Below are 15,047 nucleotides of genomic sequence, written 5' to 3' on the forward strand. Positions count from 1 at the left end.
TTCTCCACAGTTTGGTGTATGTGTTGATGTGTTGGGACGCCCCAATTGGCCGTGCTGGGGGACAGCACACCTCTGAGTTATGAGCAGATGTAGCACCACTTTACGCACACAAAAATAACTGTCCACAAATACAGGGAAAGAGGCCTTTTCCACCCATTTTAGATGGGTCTCGATTGTATGCCTGAGATTTGCAAAGGTTCCCTGGATGCAACCACAAATTAACAATGAGTGTGCGATGCAGATGGTATTTTCAGGTGAAAAAGATTTCTCGTACAAGGCGCATGTCATCATCACTGCCTTGATTTTCAGTCAAATGCTGCCTCTCAGTCTTTTCTGTCTGTTGTTTTGTGTCCTCCTCTTCCTCTTCCTCATGAGTGCTCCTGGCGTACGGAATAGTCTCCATCTCAGCAACATCCAAGTCTGTTTCTGAGACGCAGGTCTCTTGACATGCTGGCTTCCCCTCCTCTAAAGATACCAGCTTCCCTGTCTTCTTTGTTGAAGAGTCACTTTTTCCAGCAGCATCCTTCAGCTTGGACTGAACCTGTCATGAAGGGTCAGGTAAGACACCAAGTACGTTTTTGTCAATCTTACCAATTTTAAAGTTAATAATGCTTCTTATTGGAGGTAGATCCTGGACTGGATCCCAATCAAGCACATATACTGTATGAATGGAACCAAGACTCGAACAGAGAATCTTGATATACTAATGAAAGGCAGCTGCAGATATTTTGTGCATTTATTTCGCTGTCTTTGATACATACATACACATACATTCATTTAAAATGATCATATAATAGTTGATCAAACGTCCATGCTTTTCCTTTTACTGTTTACCTTGTGCTGATGCATATTTGGTTTATCATTAATACAATGACATATACCAGTGTACATATCCATAACTTTAAATGTAACTTTCTTTCATAACCTCATCTCCAAATGATCTTATCCAATGAGCCAGTTGTTGTTGTTGTTTTTAATCAAATATGGCCCTTGAACATAAAAACAAAACAAAAACTTTTGCCGCAATGTGTTGATATATCTAAATAAAGGAAAAGGAGGAAACGACGTCACCTCCAGGCCGGATAGGGGAGTTATATGCTGGTCGCCAAGATATGCAATAGCTGCTTCAAGCAGCTCTTTCTCGTTCATGCAGTAATGAACTGCCCTAAAATAAACAAAAACAACAACAACAAAAATCAACAATTTTAAAAAAGGACGGGGTTTCGATTCATGCTCAATTTTGACTCGATGACTTCGGATACCGCGCAGCTTTCTTCTTCCTTGTGGTCTTCAGTGACTGTTTGTCCTTCCCCTTGTTGTCCTTTTTGGACATCCACAACGGCAAAGCGCGGCGTCGCTCCAACATGTTGCCGTCGTTGTCGTCCATTTCTGTTGTCTATGCGACAGCATTTGCTCATTTTGGGTTAGGGATTCCTTTTAATATTTATTTCCATGAGTAAAGGCAGTAGAAAAACAAACGCATGCCACCTCAAAGGAAGTGACGGATGCGGAAGTGTTTTCAAACGTCATTTCCATAGTCTGAGCCGTCGCCATATTGGGGCGGTCATCGCACCCCCTTCAAGCAGTAAAAGTCAAACCAAAGAAACAATATAATATATAGTAGTGCAGTTTGACATAGCATTTTTGCAGCAGTCGTGGTGAGAGAATGAGTGAAAGCATTTCTGAAGCACTTTGAGATTCTCTTAAAAGGTAAAGTGCAATATAAATATAATTTATTTTTATTATTATTATTATTATTATCATTAGTATTATTATTATTATTAATGTGAAAAGGTAGACAATTAAATGGCAACACCTCAGTGTATACAATGGTTGCTTTTTGGAGCAGACAAAAATACATTTAATAAACTTTATTTACATGCAAATTTAACACCTTGATGAACGATGACTATGTAAATTCGTGCAGTTACAGCAGTTTTTGGCAAAAAAAGAAAATACCCTTTTACATATTTACACACAATTACATATTTGTTGATGTATCACAGCAAGCAATTTAAAACTATGCATTGTAAAAACCTTGGGAGAGGACTGTTTTATACATTATATATTTGGATTATCTGTCCTGTTGTCACACTATTATACTGTGTGAACGTATATGGTCTGGTAAATTCACCTTTCCGCTTAACGGCTTCATCACTACAAGGTTACTTTACTGGCTACGGGAGGGGAGGTCTCAGCATAAAAAAAAAACCTCTTGAATCTTGAATAGATCATTTTCAGAAAATTGTTCTCGCTATTTGATGTTACTTTAGTAACTTTATAAAGGCATAAAATATACAGTAAGTACAATTAGTGGTAGGATTAATCTTGGGTTGCAATCTGTGCTGTGTAATTAAAACTGCAAAGTCTAGCACACACACGCATCAACACAAACACGCACTATTAGTTCAGCATTTGATTAGTTGTATAAAGTAGTTTTCCATTTTATTGCCTGTTTACGACTCATATTTACTTACATTTTTATCATGAACTCTCTTCATGATACAAACTGTGACTTTTTTGCTCCAAAGCGCTCAGTCACTCAGGCTTTTTAATCACACCGCTAAAGCCCCTTGCGACAAGTGCTTAGGCCTTGATTGCAAAGAGCAGCTTTGGCAATTGGACGAAATTAAAGAGTGAAGAAGGGAAAAGGGAACACAACACGGTCCAATAAAACTCTTGATGCCATAACTGAAATATTGAACTACTTCTTTTGTAAATGTGCCTCGACCACTGACCTAAATATTCCCATCGTTGACCCTTTTTGGCACCCAACACCAGTTAGTGGGTGACATAGTTTACATATAATTTTACCCCCAATTAACACTAGCACATTGTCCTCATACTAAAAACCAGTTTAAATGAAATATGAATGCGAACATTTAAAAGAAGCCCCACACAGGGCTGCTCATCCTTCTCCAGGCTTGCTGCCACATGCACAGATCAGCCTGGACTATAAGAAGATTTTGGTTTTTTTCTGCCACCCCAAATTTGTGGGTCAAACATGATCAGGGGAAAAAAAATCATCTAAATCATGATTCCTTGCTGTCAAATCAACCGTTACAACTTTCTGATACAAACGAATATGTTGACATACTTTATTTCATGTTGTTTTATATTACATTGTGTGTTAAATGTTGCTCATTCGGCATCCATTGCAGCCCGGTCGTCCCCCCCATCTGCGGTCCCTTCTCAAGATTTCTCATCTACCCAATCTGTGTTTTTGGAGTATTTCCTTGCCTTCATGTGGATTATGATCAGGGTATGTCGAGAATATTTGTCAACTGTGGGCATGTGAAGCCCTTTGAGACGTGATTAAATGCTATATAAATAAACATGACTGACTTGGCATACTACGTACAGGGGACATGTTAAAGCGGAAATCAACCCCGCAAAATTCTTTTGTAATGATTTGTTCTGTGCAGCCCACCTCGTTGAAACACCGTGTTCAGATTGTTTCATTTGCGGAATATGTATTAAACAGGCAAAATTAGTATTAGCTACCATGTCTGCTAATATACTGCAATTTCACTTTATAAAACATTTTATTTCTTTGCATTACATTCCTATTACTTTTGTTTTATACAATAAAGTGCAATTTTTCTTCATTAAAAATGCCAGAAAAATGTTTTGTGAGAGGCTGGAATACATTGATTTGACCTGCAAGTAAATTGAGTAATGAGCTGGAATACATTCATGGCAAAATTGATTTGACCTGCAAGTAAATTGAGCTGTATATTGAAAGGCATTGTTGAGTGACCCGATTTGAACTGGACAAGCTGTAGGTCAGAGGCGTAGCCAAGCCGGGGCGAGCCGGGGCGGCGCCCCGGTTAGGACTCCCTGCGCCCCGGTTGAAAAAAAAAAAAAAAAAAAAATCGAGCTTTTTCGATTCTTCATTTTCATGCCGTTTTTTTCTTTCGGTCTTGCGCGAATGTGCTTGCGCTATTCTATGTGCGCGATGTTATCCATTCACCGTTTGCCTCCCGGACGTTGTTTTAGCGATCAGCGAACGGCGTGGGTGATGTTCGATTTTTTTTCCTGTGGGCGTGCGCCCCTACTGGAAAAATTCCTGGCTACGCCTCTGCTGTAGGTCAAAAGTTCAAACAAAAGAGTCACTTTCTCGTGGCTTCCTCCCAACAGGTGGCAAGCAGTCTAATCTTTCCGCTTGTCTTCTGGAGCTTAACTCCACTTTTGATTACGGGTTTCTGCCATTGACCATCTGGCCCACAAACGCTGGTGATTGGCCATATGGCTCGAGGCACAAAGATTTAGGAAGTCGGGCGTGCTTTAATTTAAACGGGGTGTCTCTGTTAGGCTTTCAGGATGAGTGATTTGATGATTTGTTGATCACACCAGTGAAAACCACCGAAAGAAGGTCTAATGAAAAAAAAACTTGGTAAAATGTTGTACATGTAACCGTTGGCGAAATTGACCTTGTGCAAATTGTCCACAATAAACACAAACGATTGCAGTACATGTTTTCTGTTGTATTAAAAATAAACAGCCTCTAAATATGGAGAATCAACTGTTTTTCATCGAATGAAAATGAGGTGTCATGGAACGCGTTTGACTTTGTGAAAATGAATTGACACGCTGTTGTGTCGTCCACACACAAGCGGCTTTGAACAACGCACCGCGTTTCCCACAGCCACACAAGGATTGTGTCTCACTTTTGATCTCTTAGTTCATCAGCGTCTGCTTTCTAGGCACCTGATTACATCACACCCAGCAGGCAAGACACCATCGGGGGTTGCCGTGGAGACGGCACTGGTCCTTAATGCCTCTTGGCTTACTCTTGTTTTGAACTTTGCGTACTTTCGCTCATGTTAAGAGTAGATTTCCCGCGTTGGCAGCTGCAGTGTCACATCTGGCGTTCATACAAACTCTATCTAGAAGTCTCACACGCTTTTTCTTTGCATCTCCAATGTCAACCAGCTCTCATCAGTTACAACAAGTTGCTTTTAAACACAATAATGATACATCACTATGTGAGGTCCTATTATCACACTTATATCTGTAATAATGTCTGTTGCTCACAAAAATCATCAAAAGGTCGAATAAGATAATGCCCAAGTACAGTATTGGTCTTGTGGCACATGCGCGATGATCGCTCTCTCCCTCAAGCTCCAATTCAGTCTTAAGCCCCTCTTGTGCCCCCCCCCCCCCCTTGCTTTTCATCTCCAAACTGATGTGCTGATTCAGTATCTCGATTTGTGATGTGCAAGCTTCAGTTCCTCCCAGCAGGGAGCACGTATACTGGTATCGGGAACTATTCGGAGGAAAACCCGCCTTCATCATTCACGCATCAAAGACATTGATGTCAACATGTCGATTGTCGCTCTGGTTTTTGCATAAAAGCCACCAAAACTCCCAGCAGAGAGGATGAATGTAGGTAAGATATTAATTATTTGTACTTTTTTGTTCAATTAAATTAGGGCAGTTTCTAAGTAGCTTCTTTCAGCTTCTCATTTGCATAGCCTTGAGCTCAGGATTTATGTGTTAAATTACAGCAGTATTGTGTTTTCCCCCAAAATGTTCTGGTGCCTTTTTTTTGTTGCTAATGTTAAAAAAGTAAAGTCAATGATATCATATATTAATGCACTGAAAAAAGGAACAAGACTGTACTGCAAGATTAAACAAAATAAAAAGAAAAGGAAGTCAATCTTTTTTATATGAGAATAAAAACAGCACCAATAAGGGAACCAATAACAAGGGTGAAAACTAGCTGCAGTTGGCATGTTAGGTTCACTGAAGACTCTAAATTAAGTCATCTGGGATAGGCTTCAGTTTACCTGTGACCTTTACGAGTGTCACGACTCGCCCCCGGTCAGTCCATTATGTGTAGGTTGTCAATAGTTCTGTCAGTGTGTGTGCTCTCCCCTCCCTTCCTGTGTCGACTCTCAATCTATGTACTAATCACGGTCATCTGCCTCTCATTACCTGTCGCGTATATAAGTCCTGTCTGCGTGTCACACCCCTGTCGGATTGTTCTCGTCTCGTCTCTCGTTCTTGTCTTTATCTTGTCTTTATCTTGTCTTTTTGTTCAGTTCTTCTCGTCCCTAGTCGAGCTTCCTATAGTCTGTTTTTTGAGTTCTCCAATAAACCCTGGTCCAAGCTGCATTTGGACGCCCAGCTCCATTTCCTTCGAGGACAACAGCAATAGAAAACAAATGGATAGATCATAAGGCAAAAATAGACAACTGAGTGAGACTTGAGCAAACAGATGGCACAAGTGTTGCGTTTTTTATTCCTCCCTCCAGATCCTGGCCTGTCATATATATTCAGAACCAAAGACAACAAGTAGAGACAGACAAATCAATCTAAGTGTTGTCTGGTGGGACATTATTCTTTGTTTGTCCTCATAGACTGTTTCTGGCCTTCCTTTACAGTCTGGATGCTTCTCCTTTTCATCGAGGAGGGATTTCCTCGGGCTCAGAAGACTGCGGGTAAGATTGAAATCCGCTTCTATTGATGAATAGAGATGTACATTATATTACACATGCCAAGAGTCTGTCTTTTTATATAATGTATATTGTTGCTCCCAGGGAAATGCTGTAGGCCCCTGGATAACATGAAAAAGTTATGGAAATGTCAGTTCATCTCAAGACTCAAAATTTGCAAAAGCATTCCTGGCCAACTCACAGTCTAATACAGTGACTTGTGAAAAAAGTAAAAGTACCTCGCATTGATACCACTAGTACTTTTGATTCATAAAATGTCTCCCAAAGACAATGACAGATAATTTTTAAAAATACCTATTTATCCCAAGATAGAATTTTTCCTTGTAATTAATTGATGTTAATGACAATTTTCTACACTCATTTATAATTTCCATTCCCTTTCATGAAAAGGCAGCTATTGAATCAAGACCGAGCACTTGCTCTGCTAAAGACTGGCGCTTGTCACATTATGTACATATATCCAACCTTCCCTCGTGTCTTATGCTCTTTGTTGTTGTGCAGATGGTGCTTCTTCCAAAGGGCTCAAACCGTCTCAGTGGCCACCTCGTTCTCGCCACTGCGGGAATTGGATACGACACACAGACGGTGGCAGCTTTAGCTCCCCAAACTACCCTAAGACCTACCCTCCCAACAAGGAGTGCCTATATGTGCTAGAAGGTAAAGTCGGGTCACCCCCTGTGCCACAACCAAAGTTAAAATACATTTGTGCAACCACTTCTCACTCCATTTATTTTTACTTCACTCTAAAACTCACTTTTGTTCAATTAAGTTGTAGGTTATAGGTCACATTAAAGTTGGAAAAAGTTTCGCAATCATTTATCTTTGTTTCATTTTTTTTATGGCATTTGAACAGGGGTGTGTAAACTTTTTATACCCTCTTTGTCACTGAAGTTTAAAATACTATATGGAAACAGGTTCCATCCCATTTCTACTCACTCTACCCCCAGCGCTCCCCCGGCAGAGAATCGAACTGCAGTTCGATAAGTCCTTCTACATCGAGGCGTCCTTCGAGTGTCGCTTTGACCACATCGAGGTGCGCGATGGCCCCTTCAGTTTCTCGCCGCTCATCAACCGTTTCTGCGGGACCACCTGCCCAGGCCTGGTCCTGTCCAGTGGCCGCTTCATGTGGATCCGCTTCTTCAGCGATGATGAACTGGAGGGGATCGGTTTCCAGGTCCGCTACAGCTTCACGTCAGGTGATCGCTTTTTAGCCATTTCACCTGTTGATTTTAGTGTTACTCAGAAAATTTTGTTATCCATGCTTTTTCTTCTGCCACATTTCTCAACCGATTTAAATCCGTTAAAAAAATAGTACTTTCTATTTTTCAACATTTCAGTAATTCAGTTCATCCCACAGCATTTCAGCTAAGTGTTAACTTTTCAGCATTCATATTGAATTTCTACGCATGATCTTTTCTTCTTCTACAAGACCCGGAGTTCCATCTGCATGTGGGAGGACTCCTAAACCCCATCCCAGGTAGCTTATCAATGATTTATCTTTGAATGAAAACAGATTGCTGAGACTCCTACTCCTCCAGATTGTCAGTTTGAGCTGTCCGGGGCTGACGGCCTGATTCGATCCAGCCAAGTGGAAGAGGAGTACAAGGTCAATCCCGACCAGGCAGTGGACTGCATCTGGACCATACGTGCCCCGACTAACAACAAGGTGCAAGCCCTAGCTGCCTTTTGATGGTTCGCTATTCACAAATTAAAGAGGATGATGATGGATTACGAATTTGAGTTCCTCCATGTTGTCATTACACGTAGATTTACCTGAGATTTCTGGAGTACCAGATGGAGAACTCCAATGAGTGCAAGAAGAACTTTGTGGCTATTTATGACGGAAGCAACGCCATTGAGGATCTCAAGGTCATTCACCAACGTGGTTTAAAATTGTGGATAGATGTTTTCACCACAATGTGCCTGATTGTACCACTTGTAAACAGAACCTCATATGTCAGGTTTGAATAATGATTATAGTTCTTAGTTTGAATCTGGCCATACTGAGCGTCACAGCCGAACAGTGCCAAATTGTCACGCAGTGTATGGGGTTCTGTAACTATTTGTTTCCAAAGAGATCACCTTGCTTTTCTGTTGCAGTTTAATCTTTGAGAGAAAAGATTATCTTGCTATGTTGGTTGTAGGCCAAGTTTTGCAGCACAGTGGCCAACGACGTCATGCTGGACACGGGCGTAGGCGTGGTGCGAATGTGGGCGGACGAGAGCAGCAGACTGAGTCGCTTTCGGATGTTGTTCACCTCTTTTGCTGACCGTGAGCTGACAACATTTTTTAGTCATGACTTAATGATGAGCTTCGTGACATGATGGTTTGAAACAAATGTTTCGAAAGTCTGAGTTCAAACCATCATCTCATTAACCCGTTGTGTGAAGAATGAAAGCATTCACAGATATATTATTCCGATTCATTATTGTGTGCAGATGACACACTGGTATGATTCCTGCCTCAGACAGATTTCAGTCCAACTTCTTTTTCATCTAATTCTATTCATCTGTATTCAATAAATTATATGTTCTTGTGACGTTGTCAAGGCAAATGCGAGAGCAGTTGTGACGTTAATTTCGGTCGACAGTAAGGGTGACATTGCCCAACATGACGGCCCCCTAAGAATGGAGGATGAAAATTGATGAATTATTAGAAATCTTGTTGCACAAAAACACTTTAATGAGAGCACGCAGTTTTGACTAGTGCTGGCACTTAAAGCGTATCCCCCCAACAAAAAAGATATTTTCTGTGTGTGTTGCAGCACCATGTGTGGGCGGCGCATTCTTCTGTCACAGTAACATGTGCATCAACACTTCACTGGTGTGCAATGGTATACAAAACTGTGTCTTTCCCTGGGATGAAAGCAACTGCAAAGGTAATACTTTGGATTTTTATTTGTTGACAAGTTATTCTTTTCATAATTTGAGCCTATAACATGCTCTCTGTCCTTCTATTTTATTAGTGCAGATAGTAAGTCAACTGGCAGACAAGTTGTTGAAGTTATATCTAAAGTCATGTCTAATCTATTTAGTAATTGTACTTTTTCAGTTTTTACTAACTACAGTTCTGTTCAGTTTTTATTTTTGTGTAATTACTATTAATTCTAGCCTTTATCAATGAGTGTTTCCCACATTTGTATTATTTTTACAGGCAAAAATGTTGTGTCCAATTATGAGGCTTTTTTGTTTATTTTTTTGTATTATTTATACACAGTGAAATGCTTTTACCGTAATTTTCGGACTATAAGTCGCGGTTTTTTTCATAGTTTGGGTGGGGGGGCGACTTATACTCAGGAGCGACTTATATACATATATATGTTTTTTTTCACTTTTTTGGGCATTTTATGGCTGGTGCGACTTATACTCCGGTGCGACTTATAGTCCGAAAATTACGGTATATTGATGCCAGAAGTTCATCTTTTCTCTGTCAGACATAGAATATCCTGCCAACAGTGTTGGGAATCAGTTAAGTTTTTTTTTTTCCCCCAAAAGTAAAATACATTTTTATTTTTCATTTTCATCAGGAGCACAATGGAACTCTGACAAGAATGGCATTTTCACCCAGTCTATTATTATTTATTGTTATTATTGAGCACTGATCTTAATTAATGTGAGGAAGTTCACCAGTTCTTTAGATTCTGTCCTAGGTTCCTTTGTGATCTGTCAGAGGAGCCATCGCTGTGCATTTGCTGTAATTTTTGTAGGCCGGTTGTTCACCACTGTTCCTCTTTCTCCTTTTGTAGATAATGGAAATTATATTTCTTTGATGATCTTAACTATTAAATGGGGAAAGCATGCAAATAAAAAAAAAAATTGAGAAGAGGCATGATACTTTTTCAAAGCAGTGCACCCGTTCACTTTTATCGTACAGAGAAAAAGCAGAAAGGAATCTTCCAGCACATGACGAGGACTCACAGCACGGTGATCTGCGTGTCCACGGGAGTCGTGATGCTGCTCCTTGTAGTCTCCATCTTGGTACAGATCAAGCAGCCACGCAAGAAGGTGATCACATGACCTCATTTTGCTGACTGACTTACCTTTACAAAGGTGTAGTCATAGTCAAATACTGACTGTATGAGTTCTGCATTTTAGGTATTGGTACGCAAGAATAACTTGTTCCAGCATGGGGACGACCACTCGCCGTTTGAGCCTCCACACTATGAACTATTGACCCTCAGAGAAAAGGTAAGTGTGTTAAACGCCAGACTGAGATTATTGCTGATATTTTTAGGGAGTGGAATTAATCAGAATTACTGTAAACAATCGCTAATCCTTATCGGAGCTATTCCTTATAGATCATTTTTTCGTTCCTAGATTCATTATAGATATGGTAAATTCATTATAGTTGAACTACGCAACACACAGTAGTTTGGCAAATTATTCAGAGAGAGACAAAATGCTTGCTTTAAGCTGTTTGTTGTACATTCTTAGTTAAAATTGAAATATAAAACAAAAAGAATAATGCACACTTAACCGAACATAAATGCCTAACTTCAGAAAGTCTATCTTAATGCTAACAGACTAAGAAAAACAACATAGACAGGCTAAATAAACTAGCGTCAATGTCGGTGTTTTAAATAACAGACATTTAAACACAAATGGCAAAGTCACATGTACACAGACAATATATCAATGCTCCCATTTATTGATTCTCAGTGGGAAAAAATGAATGTTATTGCAGCTCACTGAGTTAGTTGAGAAGCTCTTCATGTATTAAAGTATGTCTCTATTATCATGCACACCAAAAGGCACATAATGTCAATCGACACTGAAGCATGAAATCATGACACAAACTGTTTAATTCTTAACTTTTTACACACGTCTTTTGTGAAAGACAATGTTGTAAAGTGAACAGAAGCATGAAATCATGACACAAACTGTTTAATTCTTAACTTTTTACACACGTCTTTTGTGAAAGACAGTGTTGTAAAGTGTTTTGTATTTATCTATTCAGTTTCGGAAATAATATTGTAATAATCAGACAATTGAAAACGAGACATACTGTCGAGTGCTATTTGTTTCATCAAAAACACAATGTACATTTTTTGTTGCTGATTTACTCAGCTGCACCACTGTGCAATGTTCTTACCTTACAAAAGCTCAAGTGATGTTTGTTTCATAGAAGCTGTCGCGGGATCTGGGAGATCTATCGGAGGAGCTTCAGTCCCTGCAGCCTTTGAGAAGGTCATCTTCAGGTTCGCGCTGTGTTCATGAGCATCACTGTGGCTCTCAGGCCTCACTCAACTCCATCAAAGGCTCTCTTGGTGCAGTCCACGGCTCTTCAGAGCTCACCTCGATTCGAGGGGACGTCCAGAGGGCTCCGCCTCCTCTGCACGAGTCTGCTGGCAATCTGCGCAAGAAGAGCTGGCCAAGTGTCAAAGTGGCTGCCGGCCTCCAGCCACAATACAGCTTGGCGGAGAGACACCATCGAGTCATGGAGGACCACTATGACGACCAGGAGGCGGGGGACGGAGCTGGCTACGACATGTACATACACAGGACCGCCAATAGGCGGTGTCGCTATGAGATAGCCCAACAAAGATCTTTATCCATGGACTTTTAACACATGTCAGCCTTCATTTTGATGCTTCTATTATATATTAAGTATGCAAGAGATTTATTGCATTAGCCTGGTTTATATGCAATTCTTTTAATCATTTCAATTAAAAATCATCCTGATTGAAGATCTCCGGTCAACTGTTTATGCGTGACCTGAATCAGAACAGCTGTTAATACAGCCTTGAGACATGCATAGATCAATGAGAACATCATGTGACATATTTCAAGATGGAGGTCAGTTGCCTATTATGGCACAACAGGTGAGATTGTTTTGAGACATTTATGGAAGTATAAAATCAAGTAAACAAACTCTCCCAACTCAACTCTCCATAGGACGTAAACAATGTCAATCAACAGTGGTGTACCTGGACGTGTTCAATGAACGGAAGTTCATGCACTCGTTCATATTTTGGACGAAGGTGAACTGTATGTCGCGCATTTTTGCTTCATGAACGCTTTTGTGAACATGCTCATCCTGGGGCCAATGAGCAGTTTTGAATGTGAGTTCATTTTCATTCAAGGATGCCAGGTTTTCTCTTCTTCGACATCAAGATAAAAGCATAGCTTGATTAGGCGGAGTAAACAATTTGGCGCATCATCAAAACAAGGCGTGTGCTTGGAACATAAATGTAACACACCTGCCCATCCACATGCGTCATCAAAACAAGGCGTGTGCTTGGAACATAAATGTAACACACCTGGCCATCCACATGCGTCATCAAAACAAGGCGTGTGCTTGGAACATAAATGTCACACGCCTGCCCATCCGCATGCTAGGAACCAAACTAGTAATGGACTCATAATAATTTTATGTTTGTACATTTTCTGCACTGTCAGTTTGACAAAAGGCCCTATTTTTGAATAAAAGGATGGATATTAAAACATAAAAAATCAAAATCCTTTTTAAGTGATAGATTAATCAACAGAAATTAACAATAATTTATCATTTTTTAAATAATTAATAGTTGCAGCCCTAAAATGCAGTGTCAATGTCAGTGATTTTGGCTTACGACTCCAGTCAACAGTCCACTGATCCCACAGAGAAGAAACCGTAAGCGGAAAGCAAATACTATCTGCAGTGAAAGAACAATGTTTCATATTTCCAACATGACATATCAGCTTTACATTTACAGAACATCTCTTCAAATCAAGCAAGAATCGGATGAAAGCTGAAAAGTTCGGTTTGCAAGGATAAGATGTAAAGTTACTTTTGCTGTCTTGAGAATGGTGGCAAGAATTCCTCTTAAATGCTGGGTTTGCCATCCAAATTGCTGTTGATGGTGCCAAATTAACTTCAATACAGATGAGGTTCCGCCCTGAGGAAGCATGCACGTTCCATGCCAAGTCGCAATGCAACATTATATAGAATCATTCACCAATGGTGAGACAAATGTAAAGCTTGTAAAGATTTGTGTGTTAAAAGCCTGAAACATAGAGCAATTGAAAGTACGACAGTCACTGAGCGCAGAACACTTACAGTATTTTCCGAATTATAAGTATTTGCCATCCAAATGGGGCTTGTCACAATTACCCCAAAGTTTCTATTTTGCCATCCAAATTGCTGTTTATGGTGCCAAATCAATTTGAACCACATCTAACAGATGAGGAAGCAGGCACATTACCGTATTTTCCGGACTATAAGGCGCACCTAAAAACCTAAAATCTTCTCAAAAGCCTACAGTGCGCCTTATAGTCCAGTGCGCCTTATATATGGACCAAATTCCTAAATTTAAACTGGCCCGAAGCATTGTGTCATAAAATAAATCATAAGTGGCCCGCTGAAGACTATGAATCATTAATCAAAAATACTATGGATCATTATTTTGTGATTATAAAGTAATTTGTTGCGTCTGAAGTTGAAATAAAAAAGATAAAATGGAGAATGATTTGATTTGGATTAAAAATCTGACATGATGCATTAATGGTGCGCCTTATAGTCCGGTGCGCCTTATATAAGGACAAAGTTTTAAAATGGGCCATTCATTGAAGGTGCGCCTTATAGTCCGGTGCGCCTTATAGTCCGGAAAATACGGTACTTACCAAGCTGGAATGCATCATTATGTATCATTAAAAAAACGGTGTGTAGCACGTCCGCCTCACAGTTCGGAGAGTACGTGTTCGATTCCACCTCCGGCCGTCCCTGTGTGGCGTTAGCATGTTCTCCCTGTGCCTGCGTGGGTTTTCTCCGGGCACTCTGGTCTCTGTGTGCCCTGCGATTGGCTGGCAACCAGTTCAGGGTGTCCCCCGACTACTGCCCCATGTGATGGATGGATGGATGGATGGATGGATGGATGGATGGATGGATGGATGGATGGATGGATGGATGGATGCATGGATGGATGCATGGATGGATGCATGGATGGATGCATGGATGGATGGAACCCTCAAAGCAATTGACAGTCAGTGATTTCAGAACACTTATTTATCAAATACATCATGTCATTTAAGAGCCCAATCTGCATCACTTGCAGCTTTGTCATCCGGAAGACCCCTTCTCAAAATGGTTTCCTTTGTGGTCCGATATGACACAATTGAGTAGACCATGAGACTCAACACTTTCTTGCCAAAAAAAGGGCTGAGTGAGCTATCTTTATTCAGAGTATGCTGCGGGAAGGGTTGAATTAAATATCCTTCCTTCATATATCATTTTGACATGGTTTTGAACATGTTTTTTGGGGGAGTTGGGCTCACACTTCACACTCCTGGACCATATTCTCTTAGAACAACAAATGACACCTTTTGTCCCAAATTTGTAACCCTGCATTGAAAAATTATTTAAATTAGGCTTATGAAAGTCTTGGTGTCACGACTCGTCCCCGGTTGTTTTATTATGTGTAGGTTGTCATTATTTCTGTCCGTGGGACATTACAGATTGCACCACCCAAGTGTCACGGATCGGAATGGAGCAGGGCGACCAAATGCAGCTTGGACCAGGGTTTATTGAAGGGAAGAGGTACCGTGTTTTTCCGTGCATAATGCGCCCCCGTGCATAATACGCACCCTAAAAATGGCATGTCGATTTTGG

General features: G+C 40.5%; 2 protein-coding genes across 3 annotated transcripts; one reads left to right on the top strand and one right to left on the bottom strand.

The window, feature by feature from the left end:
• Positions 1 to 150: 150 nt before the first annotated feature.
• On the bottom strand, positions 151 to 1,535 carry si:ch211-127m7.2. Its single transcript, XM_037253363.1, has 3 exons — positions 1,263 to 1,535; positions 1,072 to 1,165; positions 151 to 541 (listed from the first exon to the last, which is right to left on the bottom strand). Exons 1-3 carry the CDS (start codon positions 1,385 to 1,387, stop codon positions 251 to 253), a joined length of 510 nt encoding a protein of 169 aa, XP_037109258.1. The 5' UTR covers positions 1,388 to 1,535; the 3' UTR covers positions 151 to 250.
• A 3,604-nt stretch (positions 1,536 to 5,139) lies between these two features.
• Positions 5,140 to 12,157, top strand: neto2b (neuropilin (NRP) and tolloid (TLL)-like 2b). 2 transcript variants are annotated; one of them, XM_037253347.1, is made up of 13 exons: positions 5,140 to 5,392; positions 6,390 to 6,446; positions 6,963 to 7,118; positions 7,409 to 7,657; positions 7,891 to 7,938; positions 8,000 to 8,127; positions 8,229 to 8,330; positions 8,606 to 8,732; positions 9,226 to 9,339; positions 10,335 to 10,465; positions 10,556 to 10,648; positions 11,586 to 11,658; positions 11,734 to 12,157. In XM_037253347.1, the coding sequence occupies exons 1-13, from the start codon at positions 5,383 to 5,385 to the stop codon at positions 12,024 to 12,026; spliced, it is 1,581 nt and encodes a 526-aa protein (XP_037109242.1). In that variant the 5' UTR covers positions 5,140 to 5,382; the 3' UTR covers positions 12,027 to 12,157. The 2 variants fall into 2 exon arrangements, with proteins under 2 accessions (XP_037109242.1, XP_037109240.1); XM_037253345.1 differs by having other exon boundaries at positions 5,141 to 5,392; positions 11,586 to 12,157.
• The last annotated feature ends 2,890 nt before the right edge of the window (positions 12,158 to 15,047 follow it).

Source organism: Syngnathus acus, chromosome 6 (assembly GCF_901709675.1).
Source record: "Syngnathus acus chromosome 6, fSynAcu1.2, whole genome shotgun sequence".
NCBI lineage: Eukaryota > Metazoa > Chordata > Actinopteri > Syngnathiformes > Syngnathidae > Syngnathus > Syngnathus acus.